Below are 26,973 nucleotides of genomic sequence, written 5' to 3' on the forward strand. Positions count from 1 at the left end.
GAGGAATCAAGGAAACTACGGCCTTCACCCTTGTCTTTGTCTGAATCACTTTCTTTTGTTTGACGGGAAACTTGAAGGGGACTATTGTCTATTAGCTTGCACTCCAGTTTGACCAACGGAAACAATAAGCTTTCCTATCTTCAATGATCCTACACTGATTACCTCTAGGTAGCAAGTGCCAACTTTGATGTGCGATAACGTACACGCGCTGGTAGCAAAGGAGAGATAAAGATACATTGGGTGAGTAATTAACACTGCCTAAAATTCATCGCTATCCAACCAACAGAAGAGACCCTGACGACCAAGTCATTGCGTGAATCCACGTTCAATCCCATTCAAAGCGAAAGCGTGGATGGTACGTGCCCAGGTGCAGATCGAACAAGTTCACAGAGTGAAGCCAGGGCATTCCATCAGCGATCAGGTCATCTCGTACTCTTTCGCCTAGGCATCCCCAAAAGCTTCCAAAACTCTTACTTCTAGACTCTTGCTGTCATTGCAAAGTCCAGGTCGTTTCCCAGGTACGAGTTACAATATCAAAGTGGAAGCTGCCCCTTGTGTTCCACTCGTCCATTGAGGCTCGACACTTGGCGGCAGGAGCCGTTTGGTCTTCCGACTCCCCCGCACTTTCCATTTTCCCCTGGGCACTTCGCTTTGCAGCCAGGTGCCTGGCGGTTGGCAAACACCAACAGGCAAGCACTTTTCAGTCCCGCCGTCTTCAACCTTCATCGGGTTCCGTACCAGAGCGGTGAACTGACTTGCGATCTGACAACTCCCAAACCGACCGACATCCAATTTGATGGCTTGATAACCTTTTCATTCGCACCATTCGCATGGGTCGGAGAACGCTTCGTCCCAACTCCCTCCCTTTCAGGGCTTGCCCTACCAAACGACGCCCCAGCGATGATTTCTTTTAGGCGGTGTCCGGTGTGGCTATCTACCTGACGACAATAGCAGGTGGGGAATCAAATATTAGGGCTATACGAAAGGAACGTACCTTTTTGCAGGTCCACTACGGAATTTGGAGTATCTACAACGGAATTCGAAACGCCGACGCCGTCGACGCGGCATAGTACCGCCGCATTAGAGAAAAAAAAGGATAAGAGAAAAATTAGTTAGGATTTTTTTAGGTTCTTTGATAATATTAAAGTACCGTAGCGTACTATATTAGGGGAAGATATTGGGCAAGACTATTATAATACTACGCTATATTACCATAATTTAGTATATTATAATGTAAATTGAATAATAAATAAAGAAACCTTTTTTAAAATAATTATTATTGTCACAGGGCACGAGCAAGCACTAAAGTAAGACTTTAATTATTGTACAAAGAACAAGAAGAGAGTCTTGTGCGCGCACGAGAATTATGTAGGGTATAGGGTGTGGGTCTATAAACATAGACCCACCTAGAATAGCTATGCCGTTACATAATAGCTAGAAGGCTAAATGTACTACAACTAGACAATTATATTCATCAACAATCCATATCTCTACCAACATATAAGCAAAAAAGATAGTAAAATATTTAGATTGATAGTCTAAATCGCGCGCATTTGGCTGTATATATATAATATGACCAAAATGTCGTAATGTGTTATAGTATTGAGAAGCCCACCTTAGCCTGTATTACTTTTGCGGTAGTTTACGCTGTTGGTAATACTATGTAGCCTTTTCTACTAGCGTAGTAACCTTAGGATTGAAATATACTATAATAAATTAATAAAGAAAATTAAAGCGAATAGATTGAGGTTATTCATAAGGCTGTACGATTAAAATTGATAATGTTTTATTATTTTTGCGGTAATTCTTATTATTCTTCAAATTAATACGTATTATACGCTTTTGGCGGGCGAGGTAATGATGTATAGCTTTTTTTATCCGCGCAGCAATATTAGAATCGAAATGCACTATAATAAATCGATAAAGGCAATTAAAACGAATAGATTGAGGCTATTCACGATGCTGTATAATTAAAATTAATAATATTCTACCTTTGCAATAGTTTTTAATATTCTTTAAACTAGTATATATTGACGTTTATAGTAGGCTAAGGCGGGCTTCTTAATACTATAAAAATATATTACGACATTTTGATTATAATATAAATATATAGCTAAATGCGCGCGATTTAGACTATTAATTTGAATATTTCATTATCTTTTTTGCTTATATTTTAGTAGAGATATAGATTGTTGAGGTTTTTAAAACATATACCACTTGCAAGATATATGTAAAAAATCTGACTCTCAAAGGGACGATAAGAGTCAGTTGGCTAGCTGCAAGCGTTCCCACCTAACCGACGAGTACGAAATCTTCCCCCCGGCGGGCCACACCCCAACCCAAGAAACCCGCCAGGATCGAGAGCGAAACAAAAAACAACAGCCCAAAAACGGGCACCGCACCCCACAAAGGGGGAGGAGATGGAGGGGGCGTCTCCGGAGCCAGCGGTACGGAGGGTTACAACAACGCCATTTTCCTTTTTTCGCGAATACGCACTCCCGCCCACCAGCCAGCCCGAGCCGTTCTGCGGCCTGAGTTGTTGACTTGTTGGACAAAACGAGTTCCGATGCATTCTGAAGCAGCTGGAAACAGCCGCCAAGCAGCGTGAGTGTGCCACCCGCATCATCTTCCTCCCAAAGGCCCGGTCGGTGCACGGTCCCCCAAACGTTGCCGACCAACAAGCTTTCAAGAGTCTCCCGGCCCGTGTGCCTCCACCGAGAAATACCCCAGCCCGCCGTCACCAACGCCTGGGTGCTTGCAACAACGCGGAACCCTATCGGCGCAAATGAGGTGGAGGTCCGTCATTGGGGGGCTTTGATAGTGCGGTGTGCGGGTTAGGTGCGGGTGTAAGGGGGCCAAGACAAGGGACCTGCACGTACAAACAAATCGCACGCCGTCAATCGACAGCCAGCACCGTACATGGTCCTCGTTTCCGTGGAAGGTCCGGGCCGGGAAACACGAGAAGAAGATCTGTGTTCCTCAGCCTTGGAATCCTTGATGGAAGATCTCGTCATGGATCCGGAAAATGGGTTATACCGCTGCTGCTGTTGCTGCCCTGCCGAACCCTGTCGTGGCCAGATCGACGGCGACAGGCAATTACTGGTATGCCATCATTATCATCACTTTTCCTTCTCGTTTTTGACTATCGTCCCTGGTGGCCCTTTCCGTTCTCGTTGTCATCGGCTCGTGCCACCTTTTACGTTCACGGCCTCGCTTGAGCATCCATCGTGGTTCCTTACATAATGGTACGGCACCCGGTATGCAAGCTAAAGTATTACCTATGACCTTTAGCAGAAGCCATGAATGATTCTGCCCACAATGGCAAAGTTGCCCTTTTGAGTGGGGACCCGGACATTCAAAGGAGAACACTGCTTTCGTCACTCGTCAGGTTTTGAAACAACCACTTCCTCCTCTCGGAGTTCCGAAGAGTAGCGATTCCACGATGTCGACTCCAAGTTTCCTCAATCACTATGCCTCACGTGCAGATATGTAGTGCACAAACAGCCCGTGGCAGCGGCGCGGCATCATCGCGACATTTGATGTCCGTTGATATCATCGCAACGCCGACGCGTAGTCATCATACATCTAGCATAACTCAACTTGTTCAAGCTGCCGGAGGTGCAGCTCGCCTCCGTTTTGCCTTACAGGTATCTACCGAACCCAGTTCACCCCCGTGATGATTCATCGCATGCATGTACCTCCTTGGGAGTATCGGTGCTAAGGTCGGCAGGTCGGGCCATTCTGATCTGAGTCCGCCGCGCATACCTGTGCATTTACCTATGCAGTTTACCACCATGGCAAACGAGGGGATGCCGACGAGGTAAATGCCTCTTATACAATATACCCCTGGTATGTTTGTTAGTTTGGTACAAAAAACGCCCATTTCCACTCTCGAGCTACTGAAAGTGGAAAACCATTCGGGTTTTCGAGCGGACGGGTGCTGTAGGGGATTACTCCCTTATATCTTCTAGTCTTGGGGGTTTCGAAGGAGACGGATAGAGGCATAAAAAGAGGCTTCTGTAGCGTATTAAGCCCTGATCATTGTCCGTCGCTTCAAACGAAGATTCTAAAGAGGCCAATGAGAGCTCCATATCTCCCCTGTTCAACCCATAACCGAAGAACCAAACTAACAAACAAACCAGTATTATATTGTATAGTGTCTCCAAGACAGGCACCGCCGGTATTATATTTCTCTCGGAGCCTGACACCCAGGCTTTTAGCCCGCGATTTCGGAGCTTGATATCCAGACCTCCCGGTGTTTCCCGTGTCCGTGTCCGAGTCGATGTAGGTAGTTCATCAGCCGGCCGGCGAGCCCCACAGAATACCGTTGCCGGCTTGCCGCTACCTCCTACCGCTAGTTTCCGCCCGGCCCCGCAATACAAACGCTTCCGATTGTGAGGCGATACCTCCGCAGCTCCGCAGCTCCGTACTTTGGCGTCTCCGGTCTGATACGGCTTGACAGAGTTCAAGTAATACCTATCCCGGCCGAGGTTCCAGTGCAAAAGCGAAAGCGGCTCACAGCTGTGGAAAGACCAGAATTTCAGACAAAGAAATAAACTTGGGACGGTTTAAACCAGGCGCTTTGTAATATTCGCCTTTATCTGCCACATTGACCTGGTTCCTGGATTTTCCGGCGTTCGCATGACATACTGCGTTGGGAAAAATATCAAAGCAGTTGCACAGAAGTGAGATTAATGTGATGGCACGTGTCGGATCCTTGCGTTTCGATCTGGTTTTGGTCCTCCATCCCATCTGTCATCGTATACTTATATAAGAACCCTTTCCCATCCACCTGAGTGTAGACTAGCTTCCTCTTCTTCTTCATCTTTGTATCTTATTACTTTCGCTAGAACTTCATGGAATCGCCAGCCCATACTTCTACGTGCTGTGACACTTAAGTAAATCAGAATATATAGGCAATGATGAAGCAACTGAGCGAGCGACGTGACCGTTTACGGCATACAGTTCATCCTTATGTGTTCGTTAGCTTAGCATCATGTTAAGTTGGCTAGGCGGAATTCCTAGCCTGATATTATCTGGTTCGCTTGTGTCCGCTGTGAATGGAGTCAAATTTTGGTCCATGTGTGCTGGACACGATCGATTGTGTTATTCAACCCCTGGCTCTGTGATGGCTTGGACCATTAATGGAGCTCCAGAATTCCTCATGTTCTCCCGTCTCAGTAGTAATGTGTAGTTAATATTCATCATCGCCAAAACAAGCCGCCTTGTTATCCCACTTACCTGTCCCACTAATACACTGTGTGACCTCTAATGGTCATGGCTATCCGGCAAATTAGAGGTTGCAATAAACGACGGGCATCCACTCTCGTGTACGTACCATACCTTACCAAGCGTTGCCAGGGTGATATGGATGAGATACCCGAACAAGGCAATCCGTTTCATGACGAGGGGTTGATGTACCCATGTAGCTCACTGAATGGATGGATGGATGGTTCATGGATGGATGGTTGGGTGGCTGTGAAAAGATTGGAATGACAGGTTGGATGGATTGCCGGGCATTATGGAGTGGGATATCAGATAATAAAGCCGAACGTGGTGGGTTATATATATGTACGTACCCAAGTAGATGGGGTACAAATACGCAGTAGACGAGGCGGAACCGACGTCCGTGTTTGGTTCTCGAACCATGGAAGCGAGGATGGCAGGATGGACATGATGGGTGTGGCTCATCAGCTGGGTTGCGTCGAACGTGTCGGATCGTTGGATTGCTGGCAGCCTGTGCCCTGTGATGGTTGGTGGGTAAAATGGTAGCGTGGAAGGAAGCGTGGGTGAGATGGGTAGGGTACAAAATGTGAAAATTGACGAGCAACCTGGGCGGAAGCAAATGAAATGGGTGTGGTTGCTCTTCTGGCGTAGATGGTGTTTAAAAGAGGTACCATGGGAAGTGTGTATGAGAAGAATATGGACGGGATGAGATAGCATGAAATGACGGTAGTGATGATAAACACAGACAACAATATCGGCTCGGTACTGCGTATGCTATATATCCCTTGGATATGAGACGGGTTGAAACGACATGACAAGCAGACGAGTGACATACCTTATGAATGGACCAGCAACAATGGTGGTGTCCGATAGTGTTGCTGGAAAGCGAATCCGTTTTATTAACCACCCACCATCCATCCATCCCGCTTGTGGTTGCCACATCCACGCAGTTGAGAGCGAGGAGCATTTTGAAAGGGAACGAAGATCACGCATGTGTCCCGAATGTGCGCGCGGCATGTAAAGTGCGTGCGTCATGCTATGCTCGTACTGATATGCAGGCGTTGGGTCTGCGGAATTGTGATGTGTCTTGGCTGTTCCTTTCGTTCCGATGGGCATTTGGCCTAGAACAGGAAACGGTTTGTAGCCAGGCAGAGCGTCCGCTCGAGGGAGGTTGATGCATCATCATCATCCTCAGTGCCATGGGGGATGGATGACCAGATCCAGGCACATTCCTGTCAAGGGGTGGGAGAGGGCTTATTGAGGTTCTTTTCAGTGGTCGCAAGGCGTGTTATGTTGCTCTCTTGTGGGGGTGATATCTTGGTGTCGGACGAAGCACGCTTGTGTGCGGGGGAAGCGAAGGCGGTTGGATGAAGAAGAGATCTGATATCGTGTACGGTATCCCCAGTAAATTGTACTCATCCAGAGCGGTCGGTGGGCCAGTCGGGGTGAATGAGAGCGATGAGAGCAATAACTGTGATCACCCTTTGTAGATGGGTGCAGAAAGTGGCAGACACAAAAGCAACAGTCAGTCACTGGTCTGACGATGGATGTGACTGAGCACAGGCCATCCATCTCACGGAAATGGGAGGTTTCTGGAGATGAGGCAGATGGAAGGATCAAGGGCTTGTGGTTGTGGTGGAAGGTGGGGTGGCACAAGCCGACGGTCACAGGTGAGACCGAATAGAAGGAGAAGTGGATACAGATCCGCCGGGGAAAGAAACAGGGTGGATACCGAGTTTGGAAGGCGAGGAAGGTTTGGATGATCCGACCGGCCACGAGCTATTTCAGGTTAAGCACCACTTTGGCGTTAAACCCTGAGGGGTAGTTGAGTTTATTTTACTCACCTTTGGTTGTCTTTTCTGTGTGTTAACAAAACGGCGGCAAGTCGGGTGTGCAGATAGACAAGAAAGATCAGGCGGGCCGGGTTAAGAATCAAGGGGCTAGAATCTGTCGGAATTGAGACGGGAACAGAATCGCGAGGAGTCGGGCCCGGGGTGGGGTTTGTTGCGGTACTTCCCGGTACGTTTGTTGGAGTCCCTTCGTTACGTAAGATAAGGTGTGCAGACTTTGATGAAGGCTTGCGGCCGCTCGGGTCACGTGCAAGTCTGAATTTATCCGTTGCAACCATCCCGTCTACCATCGGTTTGCGGACATGGTGGTTCTTCAGATGAACGTCCCCTCGTTTCCATTTTACCGTGTCTTTCGGGTTCACTGCTCCTGAAGACGGCCGAGTTTGATGAGTGGGCTCTGGCCAGTGTCGCATTTTCATCAGCTACACAACGCTTGTCAGGATCGAGGATGGCGGATGCCGAGATTCCAGTGGACGGTGACGACAATATCGGTCGCAGCCTTTCCTCCACTCTATTTACTAGAGGCTCCACCCCCCAAAGAGGCTCAAATTCCACTCAAATTTCAAAATCCACCCAATGTGACGGTCCAGTTGGTGCGACAACCACGGGAGGCTGTCACCACTTCCACACACCACTGCATCCGAAAAGAGGGGCCATCAGCCCAATTCCCACGTACTGTAGCGCCCAAGTGCATAGGCTGACACCTTCTATGGGTGTTTCCAGCGTTGAAAGGCCCGCCTCGACTACTGTAAGGATAGGGACCGCTGCAGGGCAAATGTATGGCCTGATGTGATGTGTTGGAGAAGTATGGCCTTCCAAGTACTGTGAAGGCGAGGAATCTGACTAAATACATAATACTGGGCGTACACCCTGTGCGTGTGCCCTTGCCCTATACTGTGGGTTGTACCTGCTTTACCTATATATATGGAGTTATAAGCCTATACCTTAACAATCTGCCCCCTCTAAAATGCGCTGCGCCCTCGCAAGCTGTGAATAACTATATAAAATTTAATAAGAATGTAGTTTTTTAATTTATGAAGTCCTTAATATTAATACGTTTTTTCTTATTTTTCCAATCCTAGATAAATCTTACTCTATTTTCGCCTATTTATTTTATAGTTTTCCATTTATTGTATTCGGTCCTGAGATCCTCGCATCTTAGCCTGTAGTATATTTTATTCCTAACTTTCTTTTCGTCGACGATATGTTTGAGTTAATCCGTAGCTTTAATAGGGCCGATTTAAGGAAGCTATTGGCTATAAACGTTAAAGGGTATTAGTTTAACGTAATTTACGGAGATTACATTATAAATCTTCTAGGACTTTGGTAATTCGAATCTATATGCCAATCTACTAATGCGTTCCGTAATTCTAAACAGCCTTATATATTGGGTTCCGAACTTCTAATTTACGTTTAGAATTATATATCCTTTATATAGTCGCAAAAGAATGTTATTACCGACGTTGAAGAATATTAGTTAATAGTGTTTATCGTAATAGTATTTCGCTGTAACGCTTATTAGCGCGATATTATCCTATATTGAAATCTTATAAGTTGGAAAATCAAATTCGAGTAGTTTGTCTACTTCTTTTCCGATTATTATATTAGAAATATTATTCGGTGTAAATTCGAGAGCGGTTTCGTTTGGCGTTATACCAATAGATAAGGCAATAGAATTATTATATTCGAATTGGAATTTAGGTAACGTTGATAACTATTATCCGAGATCTTCTAAGTAGTTAATATAGTACTTTAAGGCTACTTAAACGATTTATATAATTCGTTCTATTTAGCCATCGGTCTAGGGGTAATATACGGTAGAATATAGAAGTCTAGTTCCGAATATTTACTATATCCCTTTTTAGAATATTAAGACGAACTTTAGATTGCGATTTAAAATAATTATTGTGGGTATTCCTCAATTTGCTTGCAATAGATTATTAACGAAGGCGTAAATTTATTATTAAGCCGTTTAAGTCGTCTTTTTTAGCGTTAATAAGAATTCTTTTATTAAGCAGTCGACATTAGCTATAATAGCATTATAACCGTACTTAATTTCTATTAGTAAGGAAAGGATAAAATCGATACTAATCGTATAGTAGGGATAAGGTATTTAATTTAGGAGTAGTTAGAAATTTCCGTACGGTTTGTAGCGATATTTTTTAAAGCGTATATAATTCGGGTAGGTTCTAAAATAACGTTTGAGTTCCGCCGTTCCTTTCAGGATATAGTATTATTGGAGGTAATAAATTAGGCGTTATTAACCAAGGTGGTTTGATCTGTGCAACGTTTCAAATAGTTGTAATAAATATAAGCTTCGAGGTATATAAAGTTTATTTTAAGTCCCGTTTATTTTCTAGAGTAGACTATCATTTTATTTAAACGGAATTAAGGTCTAGTTCTTTAGTATTAGGCGTTAATTCTTAGCGAAAATTTCTACTACTCGGATTTAGTATAGGTCTTGATAATAACCTTGCTAAATTGTATTCTTAAAGTTTTGGTCGATGTTGTATTGTATTATATTGAATTCCTAATTTGTTTTAATATATTAGTGAAATATTTAATTTATTACTTAACGTTTATTAAAGTTGTTTAATAATTTATTAAGGCCGCCTTCGTCGATTATTCGTCTTCTAGAGTTCGGTAGATTATTTACGCGGTTCAATTGTAATAGGGCGTTTAGTATAACGTATTACTTTCTTAATTTATATATGACTTAAATTAGATAATAAAATTAATTTATATATTCTATCGCCCGGATTAGCTTTTTATTCCCGACGTTAGCTAACGTAGAATTAGTAATATCCGCTTACTTATAGAGTCCGACGATAGTTTTATAATTTATATAAATAATTATTAGGGGAGTATTCGAAACGTCGATTTATTTTCTATATTTTTATAAGGTCTAAATAAATTTAAGGACTTTTATTTTTATAGGTTAATAATAATATTTAGCGTCGGTCAAAGTTCGAAATAGGAAAGTGATAATTTAGTAATGTTTTCTAACTAAGAATCCTACGATATTTCCGTTTTCTATTAGCTTTTAGAATTCCTCTTCGGAAACGTAGTAGATTTCGACGCTAATACCATATTTTGATATATTGAAATTAATGAAGAATTTTCTTATTACTACGAAAAGTTGGAGTCTAATGTTATTAGTAATCGCCCGCTTAACTTCGTTGAATATTGCTACTTCCTTTGTTATCAGGTATTTAAAGGGAATATTAGAAGTTTAAAATTTCCGTTTTAAAGCGTAGGGTTTATTTTAATTCGCTTTATTAATTAATTTGGTTTTTTATTATTCTAAAGGTTAAATTAGAATTTGAAATAATAGGACGTTCTCGTAAAAGTAAATAGCGAGGCTAATAAAGTAATTGAGTTAGGCTAATATTTAAAAAATTCAAATTTAGAAATAGTTTCGAACTTTTCTTCGATTATAATTATCAAAAATCCGTCAATTAATCTCCTTAAGATTGGCGTACTAAAGAATATAATAAAGGTTTTAAAAAGTTTAATAAAAACGTTACATTATCAGAAAATATTAAATATAATTATTAGGTTCCGAATATATTCTTCTAATATCCTTAATAATACGACTACGTCGTTATAATACGATTCGGTAGCGTTAATATAAGCGAATATAAAATCTATTTAACATTATACGTAAGCGTTCGAATTCTTATAGCCTATTATTACGTAATTGAAAGTAAATTACCCTTTTAATGTAGTAATAGTTAGGGCCCAGCGAGATTTAGGGTAGATTCGCTATTAGTAATAGAAAACGATTATGTTTAGGACTGTAATAAATTTGATTCCTTTAGCGGCGATATTACTTATAATTTCTTCTTAAATTTCTATTAAGTATACGTCTAGTATTAATATTCTATTCAAGACCCTAATATTAACGATTCTACGGCCTTTATGGACTCTATTAATTATATACTATATAATGAATACGGAGAAAGCGAATAGGACTTAGTATTTAATATATTAAATTTTACTTATCCTAATTAGTTTCTTTATTATATCTTTAACAATTGCGCGGCCATCCGGGCTTAATAAGTATATATAGTTATATTTGGGTATTTATATATATTATTTAAATTTTAAATTAATCTTTATCTATTCGTTTTCGAGGATATTAACAAAGCTTTTATTTTTAAAAAGATTTTAATAATGTATAAGAATTTAACTAATTTTTTTTAGGGTATTTAGATCTATATTCTTATAGATTCAGACTCTAATAAAATATTCGAAGACGTTTTAGAAGTTTTCAGAATTAAGCGCGTATTTTTTAAACCTATAGTATACGAATACTACGGCGAAGCTGGCAAATTCTTTTTCGATTTGCGCTCCGTTATAATCGCTATCGATAGAAGCTAAGTACCTTAGAATTTATCCTTAATATATAGTAACGTAATATAGAAACGGGTTTATTAAAATAATATTATTAAAACTTCCTATTATTAATAAAGTATAGGACCCGAAGCCGTTACATTCTATAATTTATAGTTCGAAGATATAGTTTTATAGGTCTTTTACGTCAGCGTAATTAATATTAATTATTACTGACGATTTTAGAAGTAAGTAGTACTTTGAGGCAACTTTGGTTTTAATATTAAATTGCTTACCGATTTTTACTTTTATAGGGATTATTATATTATGGGAAGTAATAATAGTTTGGTTTCTAAAATTAAGGATATTAAAGCTTTCCGGCCCTAAAATATCTATACTTATTAATATTTTTACCGTTAGGTTGTAAATTAGGGTACCTTTTCGTTTAAAATAAGCGAATATTTAATTGCCGTTTAAATTGATACTTGAAAAGTAAATACGAAAATAATATAATTATGTATATTATATTTATTTTTACTAATGCCCCTAATTTCTAATAATATAATTCGTCGATATAATTAGACTTAGGGGTAATTATTTCTAATTTATACCCTATCGGCGAAGGGGATTAAATATCCTATATCCACATAAATATTATATTTAACGTCCGAGTTTGGGTTGGGTGTAACTTAGATTTTAAAGTAGATTTAACGCCTAAATCCAAAGCTAATATTTGTATTTATTTTAAATTCGATAATTAATTTCCTAATTAGGAGCCGGGCGGCCGGGCTTAATTCGGCTTTTAATTGAAGCTCCTTAATTACGCCCTTATTTAGAGATTTTAATACCGGGGGCGCTTATTTTTTTTAATAGAATTTACGTATTATCGACGTAGAAAGCCGGGGTCGTATTAGTTTTAAAGTAGCGAATTTGTATATAAATATAGAATTTATTACCGCTAAGGAAAAATTAGTTATAAATTTTGTATTTATAGTTAATAGGCATTCTCTCTATAGTACTAAATTACACAACGCTAGGATATTCCTATTGTCCGGATCCGGCTTCGTTATTTTCGCCGTATTAGGCGTCGCTATATTAGGCTTCCTCTAAATAATTTACATCCTAGTTAGGGACTTCCTCGATTAATGTTTAAAAGGTAGCGGAGTCTTCGATTGGATTTTAGGAAATTAAATAACTATATTTATCAATGTAGAAATCGCGTTAATTATTAGTTTAGCTATATTAGTTAGCTTATTAAGGTGGTGCGGGCAAACATCTATTTTCGGGAACGAAGGGTTAATGCTATTGCTAGTTTTAATTGAATTAATGGTTGGCGGGAACTATAATTTAATTCTGGCGTTAATTTTAAGGAAATTGATAGTATCGATTTTAAACCTGGTTCTAATTTTGAAATTGAGGCTAGCCTTAGTTCTAATATTGAGGGGGCGTCTAATTCGGAGTTTGGTATTAGGAAGGGTATGGCTAATAATATTATATTTAATGACTATTTTAAATCTAACGGGCTTAATTAGGAAAACTTCCGCGGCTTCGTCCACTTCGAATTAATTGCGAGAAGAGGTTCTTTATTCAGTGTCGGAATACGCTTTTATAAGTTTGAATATTCTTTAAGAAGTTATTTATCGAAATTATATTATTAAATTTATTAATTTCAGTTTAAACGTCGCCGTTAAATACCTTATATACGGCGATAAATTAACTTCAGGTATTTATTTTATGAAATTTAGCGTTCTTAATTATTGTTTAGACGAAGGAAGTAATATCCTTCCTTGCAACTACGTTATATAGGGTGAATTTGGATTGCTTAATACATTCTATAGCGACGGAGTAATCGATTTTAAACCTAGCTTTGGGCTTTAAGTAAATAGTATTAATAGAGCCTATTACTAATAATATTCGGTCTACTTTAATTAAAATACATAAATACTAAATAAGGGTAGGATTGAATAAATATTAGGTTTAAACTTTACAGATTACCTCCTTTCTATTTATTCTTTCGAAGTCGATAAGTTTATTATGGAATTGGTAAATATTATTATACTTAATAAATTTACTATTAGTAACGACGTTAAAATTTAAAGGGTTTTTAATTAAAGGATTGAAGTAACCGACTTCGTTAGTTTTCAAGATAGGTATTTAACGTTATGGAACTAGGGAGTAAGGGAGCCGAATTTTATATTACCGCGAAAAGATTAGCTATATTCGTACTAATAGTTTTTCAAACTCTCTAAAAAGTAGCAATTATAAACTCGGTTGCGGTTTAATAGGTTAGAAGTTAATTGGGGTTATTATTATTATTATTATTATTATTTACCGATATATTATCTTTTGGCCTAGATTTAAGATTGGGTTAATATATAATTAAAGACAGCTTTAATAAATAACGATTATGGTTTAAATTTAATTCGGTACGAAATTAGATCAATAATTGGCGGTTATATTCTAAGCCTAAGTCGATTATTACTTAGTAGTAACTAGTAGAATTTCTACGGCCTATATTTAATTCGGGTTTTATAGAAGATTTATAGTTTGACTTTAATTAGGATTTTGTAAAAGATTTATCGTCGACGTTTAGTTCGACAGTAGACTCGCGGCGTTCAAATTGGAAATTAATATAAAGGGCGGTAGTAGTTTTAGCTTTAAAATATTCTAATAAATTTAGATAATAGCTAAGTACTCTATTTACTAAGGACTTCGCTATTGGATAGACCGTAAAATCGCCGGGCTTGAATTTTCGGCCTCGAGGGGTACTAGTTTCGATACTACCTTCGTCCTTTCCTTTAAAATTAGTATTAAAATTTTAACTATTTATTAGGGAGGATAAATATTTACCGCTTTAAATATTAATTAGCAACGGAGAACGTTTTAAAAATAAACGCTTATCCTAAGCGTTAATTAATAACCGTTTCATTAAGGAATATCTAATAAGGAAATATCGGGGATTAACAAATAATTACTTATTAAAGAGACGAGGAATTTGCTTTCCCGTTCCAACGGTTTAGGGTCCGAATTAGCTCTCTCGAAATTCAAAAAAGTTATATTAGGGTTCTTAATCTTTTAGTACTTAATCTAGTTCGTCGATTAGTAACGTCGAGGAACCGAGCGGGTCGGGTAATAAAGAGCGTTCCCGACTTAGGATTATTATCGATACCGATTTAGGTAATTGAATTTTAATTCGACGGAAAGTAGATAGAAGAATTGATGGTCCAAAAGAGAAACTTGGGGTAGTAGAGGGAACGGCCGTTAATAAGCCTAATTTAGAGGGTTAAATTATTACTAATAATACTAGAATTAACAATAAATAGAATAATAATACTTTTACTTTACCTTTATTCTAACGGGCTCGGATATTAACTAAATTTAATTTAAATAAGTCGTTAGGCTAATTTGTAGTAGACGGACTTACTATAGCTTTAGTAAATAGGCCCTATAGGGAGCCTACTAGAGAGTATTTAAGCGCTATATAAGCTTTCTGCCTAAATTAGAAAAGAACGTTAAGAAGCGAGCCCTTTTAGGATTCTTACGTCGACGGGTAGGGTCTTCTATCGTTTACCTCGATTTAATCTATCCCTACCTCTACGTTGAATGCTGGCTATAGGTGATAAGCTAAATTTAAATATATTTCGGTAATTTTAATATTATAGGGACATCCGGCGGCGTAAAAGCGAAGTAATTATCTTATTCGCTACTTTAGGTCAATAGGCTTATTCTTACCTATAGATTAAGTATTAAGTACGATTGCAGCGTTAGACTTAACATTTAACGTAATCGTATTAATACGAAGCAGCGTCTTAAGGAAGTACGAGGAACGTAGCGTCTAGCAATTGGATTAGTCTAGCGTACGAAGTTAGCGGATTTGGAGGAATCCTAGCGAACCTTAAATTTTAATTGGTCGTCTATTCGATTCTAATAGTGTAGGTACTAGATTATAAGGATAATGACCGCTGCAGGGCAAATATATAGCCTAATATAATATATTGGAGAAGTATGGCCTTCTAAGTACTATAAAGGCGAGGAATCTAACTAAATATATCATACTAGGCGTACACCCTATACGTATACCCTTGCCCTATACTGTAGGTTGTACCTGCCTTGCCTGTGTATGTGGGGTTATGGGCCTGTGCCCTGACAACTACTGTCTGTTGTGCGCCCAAGGGTCAAGCATATCCGCCTAGCGAATCTTACGCCCGAAGAACGCACGGACGAGGCCATCCATCCGCATGGAGTCGTGGTCATTACAATGCCAGGCACCAGCAGATCATCTGGAATCCAGATTCAGACCGAGACAAAGAGTCTGTGCGCCACGTTTCCAGCCGGGCTGGCATGATGATGTCCGGATTCTGAGCGTGGAGATGGAAGAGGCATGATTGTGGCTTAAGCCATCAAGCCTCTGGTTTTGCTCATTGAGTGACTGGCTTGGAATCCCACGGCGTGGCACAAATATTCCGAGCAGGCGGTTGGTTCAACGGCTTGGCTGCAAGGATTCATTACAGAGGATCGACGCTGAGCAATCAAAGAGATTCAAATCAAATCGCCCGGCGCAAAACGCGGTCGTCTCAGACACAAGCCATCTCTCCTTATCATCCCGTGTGCACCCAGCCCAGCACCAGCACGCCAGGTTCCCTCGAGGCAGGTAACGAACCCCTTGTTGACACCCTTCCTCAGCAGCAACCGACAAATGCCAACGGGGACCAACCCCCCTTTGGGATTAGCGACTTCACGATATTTATTGGCCCCCTGCCTTGCCGAACCGTTGCACAGGAGATGGCTCGTCACACAAGCTTTCGGTTATCAAGCTCTCCAAGGCTTGGGAACGTCACAATATCCCGAACCATTTGAACCCTAACCCTGGATTCAGAACAGACGCCAGCTGCCCTTGTTCCCATTATCGAGGACAGTCAAGATGACGGGCCGAACAAGTGACAGGCATGAAAGGATCTCGTAAGGCTCGAGACACTCCATCGAAGCTGGCCAAAACCACCAAACGGGTCCTCGTGGAACATGCAAGGTGACGCGAATCACTGATGCGCCCAGTGGCGTCTGTTGTACACTTGGGAGGAATGCGGCCTCCCGAGCCTGGAGGGATGAGGGATGTTTGGTGTACTACATAGGTACTACGAGGCTTCTCAAGTCGTGTGCGTGTCATTCAGAAACCTCGTGCATCCCGGCCGCGGGTGTCTTTCTTTAATCTGCATGTGTCATCCTACATTCCAGCTCGTGTATCTCTCCGTTCTTTATATCAGCCTTGTGTGGTCTGCTCCCACTTTGTTACAGCTAGGTGCTTTTAAGTCCCCTTTCGCTTACATCGCAACACATCACATCCCCATCATGTCTCGAACCGTTCGATACATATCATATCAAGTGGTGGAACGGGAACACAGAACCCGAACCTGTGCATCTACCGAATGTGCAAATCCCAAGCAGACTGCGCGAGACGTTGAAACAGGTCATGTTGTCCCCCTCCCATTCCCTCCTACGGTACTACCTTGCTGCGTTGCTGAGGTCCCGAGGTTTTACGAACGGGGGAGGGGGGCGGTTGACCAAAGAGGTCGTACATGTATCAGTTGTCATCTTCTCTTTTTCACTTAACCCCCTATTTTCCTCTCTTTATAACACGATGCTTCCTTCTCTTGACTGCAGGTGCCTGCCATGCAAGAAGCCGAAGCCGAACCGGATATGCGTCTCCTCCAAGAGCACAGAGTCCTTTTTTCTCTTCGCTTCGTTTCTGATTTATCTTGTCTCTCCCATCCGTCCGTCCGGCCGTCCTGTCTGTCTGTCTGTCTGTTGTCCCGACTGTTGGTCTCGTCTGCCGTCTGTCTGGTGGTTATGTGTTACCATGTCACTACTTTTCATTGTCATGATGGACGAGTAGGCTAGACGGGGTCATGGATCGGGTGTATGCTGTGGAATGGATGCGGTGGGTTTATGAAGGGATGACGAGTGACGGAATCCGGTGACATCTGACGAGGTTACCGTACTCAAGTTACCTACATACGTACATCTTTGGTGCGGTGTGGGAGGATATTGCTTGCTACTACTACCTACCCATCAAGCCACAGTCTGGGATGGTTTCTTCCGTTCCTGGGTCAAACGCTACACACTCTGGTCAAGTGGCTGGTGAGAGACGTCGCGCGGGTTTTATGCGTGTGCCCCCCCCTTAGCCTGGTCGGGCAGCCACAAGAACGCCTCATCCTATCTCCTTTCGCTGATGATACAAGCGTCAATCAGCAGCAAATTTGTGGCTTGATCTGAGGTGATTCAGTGACCCCTGGCATAAAGCCGGCAGGTAACACGAGCCCTTACCTCCTCGTCCTCTGACCTTCGTCTTGCATACATATATCTTGGTGAGATTGAAGAGGCAACAACGCCCGCTTGAAGGAACAAGCAAAACGCCACGAGATTCGGACCCGGTACCCGATCTGGGAGGGAGTGTGCACTGCTTAGGGTGGGCACAAGTTGATCACCGAGTCTTCTTGTCTCAGTAACTTGCCCCCCTTCTTCTCACCTCAAGGAGATTATCATGGCTGGAAAAGGTCTCACTTCGGATTGATTGCGGGATTCAGCCTGTGTGCTGGGTTTGGAACGAAAGAGGCTGAGATTTGATCTGTTTGAGGGCAAGACTTGCCAGCCATGGTTTTTGTGTGTCGATGACTTTCACCACCCGATGGGGATATTAAAGTGCCCGCAAGGTCCGAGGTATTGACCTGACTGACACTGGGCGGTGTGACTATGACCAATCTTTGGGAGATGAGATCTCGTGCGACAGAAGCCATCTTTGCTCAGGTGGTGATGATCAATACTACTAGTTGACGTTTATTTTAGACCGGAGCTACTCCATGGCCCGGGCTTGGGGTCAGCCGGGCTATTATCGGCAGAAGATGATAGGGCAGGCGGTGGCCGAGGAGGCTTTTGATATGGTTCAAGGGTACGCTATGATCATATGCTTATGGAGCAAGACATGAAAAGCTAAGAAACTTGCAGGTATACTCGACTCTATCGGACCTGGATACCATAGGCTATCCCCGAAAGAAGTTCGAATGACCATGCTAGTATGTAAGGTATACGTCTGATACACTTCGACATACGAGTACGCTTCCCCTGAATCGTCGTATTGGTACCCACCATCATATCCTTATTATTGTCCTCATCCTTATCCTCGTCAATGCGGTCGTCATCACCATCTTCATCGTCCTCCTCGTCCTCAACTTCCTCGCCACATTCATATGCTTCTTCATTATATCTTTCCAGGTTGATAAGAATAGTCATCTCCTTTATCATAGCCCTCATAATCACATTATCCTCCTCTTCCCATCTTCTTCATCATCACCATAGGAGTCTTCGCCAGTACACTCTTCTTACCTTATCGCTTTCATCACTGTCATACCCAACAATATCACTGTCACCGACATCACCGTCGTCGTCATCATCGTCATCTTCCTCTTCATTACCCTCCGCCTCATCTTCATCTCCGGCATCGTTATGATCAGCGCCATCTCCTCGTCCCCCCTTCATCAACGATATTACCAGTTGCATATCTGTCTTCGACTTTTCAGTCCTGTTATCACATGTTATTCTGCCCCCTGTTCTTCCTCTTCCTCTTCTTCTTCTTCCTCCTCTACACAACTATTCCCGAACTCATCCCCGTGCTTTACCTGAAAGTAACATAATTGTCCTCATTACCGCTTGTCTGCTCATCCTCCTCTTCCTTTCCCTTCTCATTTTCATCTTCCTCTTCTTCTTCGTCATCCCGATGTTGCTGTTTATTTTGATAACGCTCCAACAACCAACCACCCTTGATAATATTGGGCTAGTCTAGTGCCCATTTTCGTCGTCGTTTGGGGCAACAAAGTTTGCACAACAACCACGTTTTTCGTCAACATGCACCCACCTGTTTCTGGAAAGCTGGCTGCTCTGGTTAGATAGATTGAAGGGAAGAAAGAGGAAGCATGCGAAGCAATAAAAGCGCGGATGATCCTACGGTCACTCACTGTTGCTGTTCGCTAGTGGTTGCATGCGCTGTATGCCCACCCCGTGTGGTTGATCAAGGAAGGACATGCTAATAGTCATAAGAACCAGTATGGTTGTTGCTGTTAAAGGCCGTGGTTTTGGTGTTAGTACCACTACACTAGCATGGGCAAAAATGTTGTAGATTGTCGGTAGCAGCAAAAGGAGGAGGAGGAAGACGGGAAAAAAGAAGACGACGAGGAGGCTTTAAAGATCCGGAGAGGAAGAGCAAAGAGGAGCATAGCTACCTTACCGTGAACAAAGCATGAAACGGGCGGGGTACACGCATAGTGGAAATGGTACGCAATGAAGGAAGCAGTTTCACTACTGAGTTGGCGAGTGGTCTCGTAGGATTGACTATACAATCCGGTACAGGTATTTCAGTTGGATAAGACCATTCATTCATCGCGGTCGAAAGGTTGCAGTGTATCATGACGATATATATGCCTTGTGTACAGTTGGTTGGTTGGATCTGGACCAGACAGAGTGTATCTGAGATCCTTTGACCTACGGACTAAGCTTTTGATCTTATTTAGAATTGGGTCTTGAAACCCCGTCAAATGCATTAATTAGTAAAGAGGACACAACAAAGCTGTGTTTGTTGTATTCGCCGTTGGGGGTATTCGATTCATTGATATCTATTTATTTGTTTTTTTGCACGACTTACCGCACAGGCCCTTCATCAGCGCGCATTGCTTTCTTTATCTTGACTTTAGACGCGACGGGACCGCTCTGCCCTTCCTGAACGTTTTCACAACTTTCTACTGCCAACTTTAGATCAACAACACTCCAAAAAGACGTCAAAGAACTTTCATTTTACCATAGGTTCTCATCCCTGATAATCGTTGCTAGTCTCTACTGTACCCTACGCCTTTTGCAAAGTGGTACGCATGGCGGTTTTGCGAACGATGATAACATTGGACCCCGGAAAAGACACTCCTAGTTTTCTCAGCCTATTCCCAACGTTCTTTTCAGGCAAAACTGAAGCTTATAGGAAAGCTTGAAGGATAGATATCTTGTATGACTAGAACGACTTCAACAAAAAGAACGGATGGCAGGTCCCTGTGCTTTGCGATTGGGCGTCCATGAATGCGAAATATGGATGTCAAGTCTCTTGATGTTTCTCTTGTCTCTGCCGAGCAATTACTAACTTTCTGTTCTCTAATTATGCTGTACGTGACAGACGTCAGTGGACCGTTCTTCTTCTCAGATACATGGGTTGGACACACACCCACTACCTTATAACTTGATCCTCCACTTCCTCATCATTCATCACGTCCTTTCTCCACCTCACCTCTACTTCCTGCTGCTACCCCTCTTCCTCCCTGGGTTACTTTATTCTTCGTAGCATGTCGCCAAATGCATGGCATGGCGTGTACGGCATCTCTTTGAAAAAATTCCAAATCGGGTATCAATGCACCCTCTGTCATTCTAGCTCCGCCCGTTCTCACGAATGATTATCGTGTTATCGTAGGCCATGCTGTATCTTGATAGGATCTCCTCGTTGATGTCTCCCCTCGCCCCGATATTAAATGCATCAATTCAAACTGACAGTTGCAGTAGTCCTTTCCTTTCTTTTTCATGTTTAAGCGCTGCTTCTGCTGCCGTCATTATCGGAGCTGGAGCCCGCCTCGCCCGTCTGCGTCGTCATCGTCTTCTGTGTATTCGCCTGCGGTTGTGTCTGGACAGTAGGGCCGGTGGCCGATGGAGCGGGGGGTTGAACAGCGGGCGGGGCTGGGTTGCCCGAGGCGCGAGCGGCGGCGCCCGCCGTGGCAGCATGCAAACGCTGATCGAGGGCCTTGAGAGCCAGCGCCCTCCTGCGCTCGGCCTCAGCTCTTGCGCTGCCGGGCGCGCCGCGCTGATGGTTGTGATGCGAGAAGGCGTTGTCGCCGCGGGCGGCTGAAATGTGGTCTTGGGTAAAAGGCGTGCAGACGCGCATAGCGACCAGCACGTTGAAGACATTCTCGGAGATGCCAGCGACCACGGGCCGGACGGGACCGGGGAAGAACTCGGCAAAGGCAAAGGTCTCGCTGGCGTCACCGCGGAGGGAGCTCGTCTGGGACTGGTCGAGGTCGGGGAAGACGGCCTTGTAGAAACGGAGGTAGGTCCAGCTTGTGATGAAGCCGTAGACAGCGAGTAGGAAGGATACGCTCGTGAGCATGGGCGTGAGGCACAGGGCCGTCACGGCGCCGATGTAGAGGAGCGGGAAACGAGGCACGCGGAGCGAGAGGATGCCGCGGAAGAGGGTGACGGTGTGGGCGGGGACGAGCTGGCTGAAAGCGACGAGGAAGGAGATCTGGAGTGGGATCGTGCCGGCGATGGTCATGAGTCTGTCGGCAGAAAAGGGTTAGCCATAGCAAGCAGCAAAGTGATTTGGCTCGGATAGTATACGTACGTCCATCGCTCGTTCCTGGTAAAGGTGAAGAAGAGGATCAAGGTGGCAAAGCAGAGAGCGTTCGGGACCAGGGAGATGACGAGCAGGAATTTTGCGAGCTCGCGCGAGGACCAGGCGCGCTCAAGGTAACGACCGCCATGGTAGAGGGTCAAGGCTGCGATACTGAAGTTGAAGATGTTGCTCTCGACAAGGGTGGTTGTCACAAAGGTCCACGGGTAGACGAGCGACAGCTGGGGGATCAGGTTGAGATATGGGATGACAATCTCGGAGTGCGCCGTCCACTGGCGGTATCGGATGGCAGCGCTGAGGACGGACTGAAGGCCGAGGGCGATGAGGCTGATGCGCGTCACGGGCGGGAGGTTTATTCGCGGCGGCATGGTGGTGATTAAGTTTACTTCGTCTATACGGTAGTAGTGGTAATAGTAAGGTATCTTGGGTATCGCGGTCAGAGCATTCTCGTCGACGGGAGTTCTTGGTCGGGTCCGGTGCTGTCCTGTCGCCGACTTCGAGGGGTCGTCACTTGTCGCTGTCAGAAGCTGTCAAGCTGCAGGCCGTCGCGCCCTAGCGGGTCTGTGTCTGTTGGTCACGGAATGTCCCGTGGCCTGGCCTGCAAGGTTCTAGAGCCGAACTGGAGTCGTTGCCTCAGGTGTCAAGAAACGGCGGCCCGGCGATCATGTGCCACTGGAGGATGCGGAAAGGCACGAGCCACATTTTGAGAATTGGATCGTGCTCCACTTTATGGAGATTGCCCAATGCCATGCCATCATAATACTCCATTCTGCAGACGGTACGTACCTTTTGACAATGAACTTAAAACCAACACACAGCATCCGTCACAGTCAACAGCAGCCAGACCGACAAGAGGACAAAGGACATGATATTTCAAGACGCACAAAGAACCACTGGATGAGTGTCTCAACTTGGCTTTCCAATCCGATCCCTAATCCCAGAGCCTAGGACTATCGCATCGTCAACCGACGTACCAAGAATGCAAGGGGGGCTACGGCAAAGACAACCACAGCGGCACGGGGTTCCAGCAGAGCTTACGCACTTCCGGCTACCCAATCTGTGTGGCTTGGATTTTGGGCTGATGATGGATTTTCAATGCGATGATGTGCTTCCATGGGGAAATACAGAGGCCTTCTCATGAGTTCAACGGCCTCTGTTGTTTGTGAGCAAAGGGGATACAAATCAACATCCGCCATGTCTTGTCAGGAGTTGACGAGTTCTCAAAGCCATCCCGAACCCTGGCTTACTCGACTTGGCTTCGTCCCCGGTCTCCCCCAGACTAGGCTTGGGCCACACGTTTGGGTCAGCTCTTTAATTTGCACAAATTGCGTCGAAAAATACGATTACCTCAACTTGGTTAAGTCGACAGGAAGAAACTGTCAAGCGGAGAAGGCCCCGAGGCACTTTAAAACTGGCGTTGCATTCTGCAAGTGCCACAGTTCGTTCGCCTCTTCGGTCTTGAGGGGAAAAAAAGAGGGTCGCAGTCTCGATACCGGCAGCGTCGTAAAAAGGTGTGGGGTGAGAGCGGGACGCTTGTACTTGTACCCCTGAAACAAACCATCGGGCTGTTTTTGATGAAAGGTACGTCAAAACTAACTGCAGCCAATCGTTGCGGCAACTGCTCGAGATCGAAGACCCCGGGCCATGGCACCCTTGCCCAGCAGCGACCCTTTCTAGTGCCCGTGCTGATTGGCTGCCCATTCGATGGATGGCAATTGACAAGACAAAGAGAGGAGGACAGCCCAGAACACCGTCACATTTCTTCTGGTACATGCTACTGTACATGACCCCTTTGTTCCTCTCACGCTACAGCAGAAAGGGTCCAACTGCCACCTCTATTCTAGGTGAAGCAGCCCAGGTTGAAGGATCAATCGCAAATCTGGCCAAACGGAACACAGCAGCCCATGTACATTAAGGTGGATGGAGAGCTCGAACAGACTCGTGTCCTTGGAAAGCCATTCCCGTCGGTCGGTAGGGTGTGGATCATCGTCACGGGCTGATTGATAGTTGGTTACACGTTCGAAATCGGTAGCTGGGTAGACTCAAACTGGTCCCTAGATAGACTAAACCCACTTTTATCGCTGAGTAAGCCCAGCCGCCCAGCCAGCCGCCCAGCCCAGCCCAGCCTACCGTATACAATTGAGGCCACATAATCGATGCCCGCGCATCACCAGATCTACATCGTCGTCGTTATTTTTTACGTAAAAATATTCAGAATTATCAATCTAATCAATTATCTACTACTAAGGATATTAATACTATAATTACTAATAATACTACTATCTTCTATACTAGCCCTATTACTATATATACTATACTTACTATATTTACTACCTAAAGTATATATACCCACCCTAATTTTAATACTTACTATATAAGTCTTACTTAAAATGCTAAAGAACCCCTATATATCCCTATAAGTATATTAGAAATATTATAAGTAATACTATAGGGATTAGAATTTAATTATATTGCGTTATTAATATAATTTATCCTTATAAATTATTTTACTATTAATTGGAAGGGGGAAGGAAATTCTAATTTAATTAAAATTAAAGTATTAATATTAGCTATCTAACAAGCGCTAATACTTTATAATTAAATTAATTAGAACCCCTATAAATTAATAGATAGTTATAAGGCGGCTATATTTAATTATTCAACGGCTAGTATTAAATTTAGGGATAGGGAAATAGAGAAGGCGCTAAAACTCTTTATAAGGGAATTAGAAGATAAAAAGGCAAGAGTAAAAGAATTAGAATCGATTGTAAGGATATTAGAGAAAGTATTAACGCTAATATAAATTGCGCTATAGTTTTTATAATAATATTATTTAAATCTTCTTACGTAATTTAGTTCGCTTATTATTAAATCTCCTTTTTAACCCGAAATTATTTTTAACGAGCTAACGCCCTCCCTCTTCTTTAAATATTTTATTATATTACCCAACAGGACGGCTCGTCGTAAAAAAAATATACGGCGGTTATTATACTAATTGCGGTTAATAAGTGCGGTAGTAATAAGTATAGCGGTAATAGGTTAAGTGAAATTTTAATTACCTTCGAAATTATATAGTTCGAAAATTTTCGGATTTATAAAATTTCGTCTCAATATTCTACGTATATAATTAATAAAAATTAAATCGGGGATAATTATTTATTATTAGCAATTAAGTAAAATAATAGGGTTGCAAATCGCGTAAGTACGTTATTTAACCTCAATTAATTTAATTACTACCGTTTAATTTTAATTATTAATATATATTTATATTGTCTATAATTAATATTAATAGCGGAACTATTTATAATGGCTTTAATATAAAGTATTTATAAAGTAAACTATATTAGACTATAAATACCTTCTTATATTTAGCATTTAGGTTTTAATAAGGGTTTTTTAATTAATCGTCATAAGTATAATAATATTAGTACTATATAAATTTAAAGGTATATAGCGCTACCTGTATAAAAAAAAAATTAATTAATTAGACTTCTACTTATATTTATAAGGATAATAATAAAAAATAGTATTTTTACGTACTTTCAATAGTAAATTATTAAATATTCTTACCTTTTTAATTTTATATAAATATAATTACTTTATTATAATATATTATAATTTGAATACTTCGTTTTAAGAGTGGTAAGTAGAATATATATATTCGTATAATTATTTTACAAAGTAGAAACTGTTTTTAAAAAGTCGTTTAATAAATCTATATATAAATTTAATTCTATTAATTACCCTAATACTAAAGTTCCTATATTTCAAAATAATATAATTCCTAAATTTGTTAATTTATAAACAGTAATATTTATAGAAGTAAATAAAGAAAATTCAAAAGTATTAGCGAAAAAAGTATATAATATATTATAGAGAGAAAGGGGAGTAAGGATAAGGGTTATTAAATACGTACGAATCTATTATTTAAATTTGTATATTATTAAATACTATACTTACTCAAAGTAATTATTACTATTAATATAAATTACTTACTTCTAAGTAATTTAAAAACCTTCGTATATATTTAGATAGAATCGACGAATAGTGTTAAAAGTTAATATAGTATACTTATATAGAATAATAACTTTAATTACTAGCTTTTTAATTACTTAACGAACTTCTTACTTATTATTAAGTTATTAAATAAAGCGATTAGCGGCGGCGGTATTGTGAGCTTCTTTTAAGTCGTCTTCTTCTAAATTATTGTTAACGTAGTTATTTTCTTCGTTAATATTATTATTACTAGCCTTATTATCGTTAACCGCCGCGGAGCTTCGGTATAATAAAAAATTAGAATTATAGCTATCTAAATCCTAGATAGTTAATAGGAAATTCAATAAATTAATACCGGGGGTAGAATTATTACCGCTATTACTGCTATTAGGGGGCGGCTATACCTACTTTTTCTTAATATAGTAATTTATGTTCTTTATAACGTACTATATATAAAATTAATATAAATAATAATAGGGATTTGAAAATTATATAGCTCTAATACTAAATTATTACCGTTAGTACATTGAATAGAAATAACATTTTTTACTCCGACTTTAAAATCTAAGGTACCGTTTAAATAATAAATAATTTAACGAAAATTTATTCTAATAATATTAAATAACTTTTCGATAGTAATATTAACGGCGTCTTTATAATAGCGACGGATCTATTATTAATAAATAATATTATTAGTAAAATTAATAATATTGACGTTGTAATCATAATTATTATGAATTTCTTTAATTAATTACTAATTGCCTTACTTTTTTCTTAATACGACTTTTATTTAGTAAAGATAATCGAATTGATATAAAATAATATTTCGAATTATTTACCTAATATTACCCTTATAAACGTAATTATATATATAATGGTAATTTATATATATAACGAATTATTCTTCTCTCTTCTTCCTACTCTTTATATTACTGTATAATTAAATTATAATATTTTATTATATAATGTACTCTTATAAAGTATCGAACGTAACGGTTTTATTATTATAACCCGACGAAGTAAATAGCGGTTTTATTCGTCGTTAGATTAGTAAAAGTAAAGGTAAAGGAATTCGTTATTTAATAATAGCGCGTTCGCTAAGGGATTATAATAACTGTATTCTTATTCGCTCTTCGTGGG

The 26,973-nt window shown here is 41.3% G+C and overlaps 3 protein-coding genes across 3 annotated transcripts; 1 reads left to right on the forward strand and 2 right to left on the reverse strand.

Annotated features, from left to right (window-relative positions):
• The first annotated feature begins 2,764 nt into the window (after positions 1-2,764).
• Positions 2,765-3,388, forward strand: B0H65DRAFT_465190 (uncharacterized protein). The gene has a single exon (XM_062826798.1). It carries the CDS (start codon positions 2,920-2,922, stop codon positions 3,241-3,243), a length of 324 nt encoding a protein of 107 aa, XP_062681606.1. The 5' UTR covers positions 2,765-2,919; the 3' UTR covers positions 3,244-3,388.
• A 15,005-nt stretch (positions 3,389-18,393) lies between these two features.
• On the reverse strand, positions 18,394-20,126 carry B0H65DRAFT_539392 (uncharacterized protein; the record flags this gene model as incomplete). The annotated part of the gene is made up of 5 exons (XM_062829116.1): positions 18,394-18,698; positions 18,789-18,984; positions 19,082-19,221; positions 19,682-19,790; positions 20,101-20,126. 5 exons carry the CDS (start codon positions 20,124-20,126, stop codon positions 18,423-18,425), a joined length of 747 nt encoding a protein of 248 aa, XP_062681607.1. The 3' UTR covers positions 18,394-18,422.
• Positions 20,127-20,862: 736 nt separating this feature from the next.
• On the reverse strand, positions 20,863-22,352 carry B0H65DRAFT_191530 (eukaryotic integral membrane protein-domain-containing protein). Its single transcript, XM_062821651.1, has 2 exons — positions 21,829-22,352; positions 20,863-21,763 (listed from the first exon to the last, which is right to left on the reverse strand). Exons 1-2 carry the CDS (start codon positions 22,203-22,205, stop codon positions 21,019-21,021), a joined length of 1,122 nt encoding a protein of 373 aa, XP_062681608.1. The 5' UTR covers positions 22,206-22,352; the 3' UTR covers positions 20,863-21,018.
• Between the last annotated feature and the right edge of the window lie 4,621 nt (positions 22,353-26,973).

The sequence above is a fragment of the Neurospora tetraspora genome (genome assembly GCF_033439725.1).
Source record: "Neurospora tetraspora strain CBS 560.94 chromosome Unknown B0H65scaffold_4, whole genome shotgun sequence".
Taxonomy (NCBI): Eukaryota; Fungi; Ascomycota; class Sordariomycetes; order Sordariales; family Sordariaceae; genus Neurospora; species Neurospora tetraspora.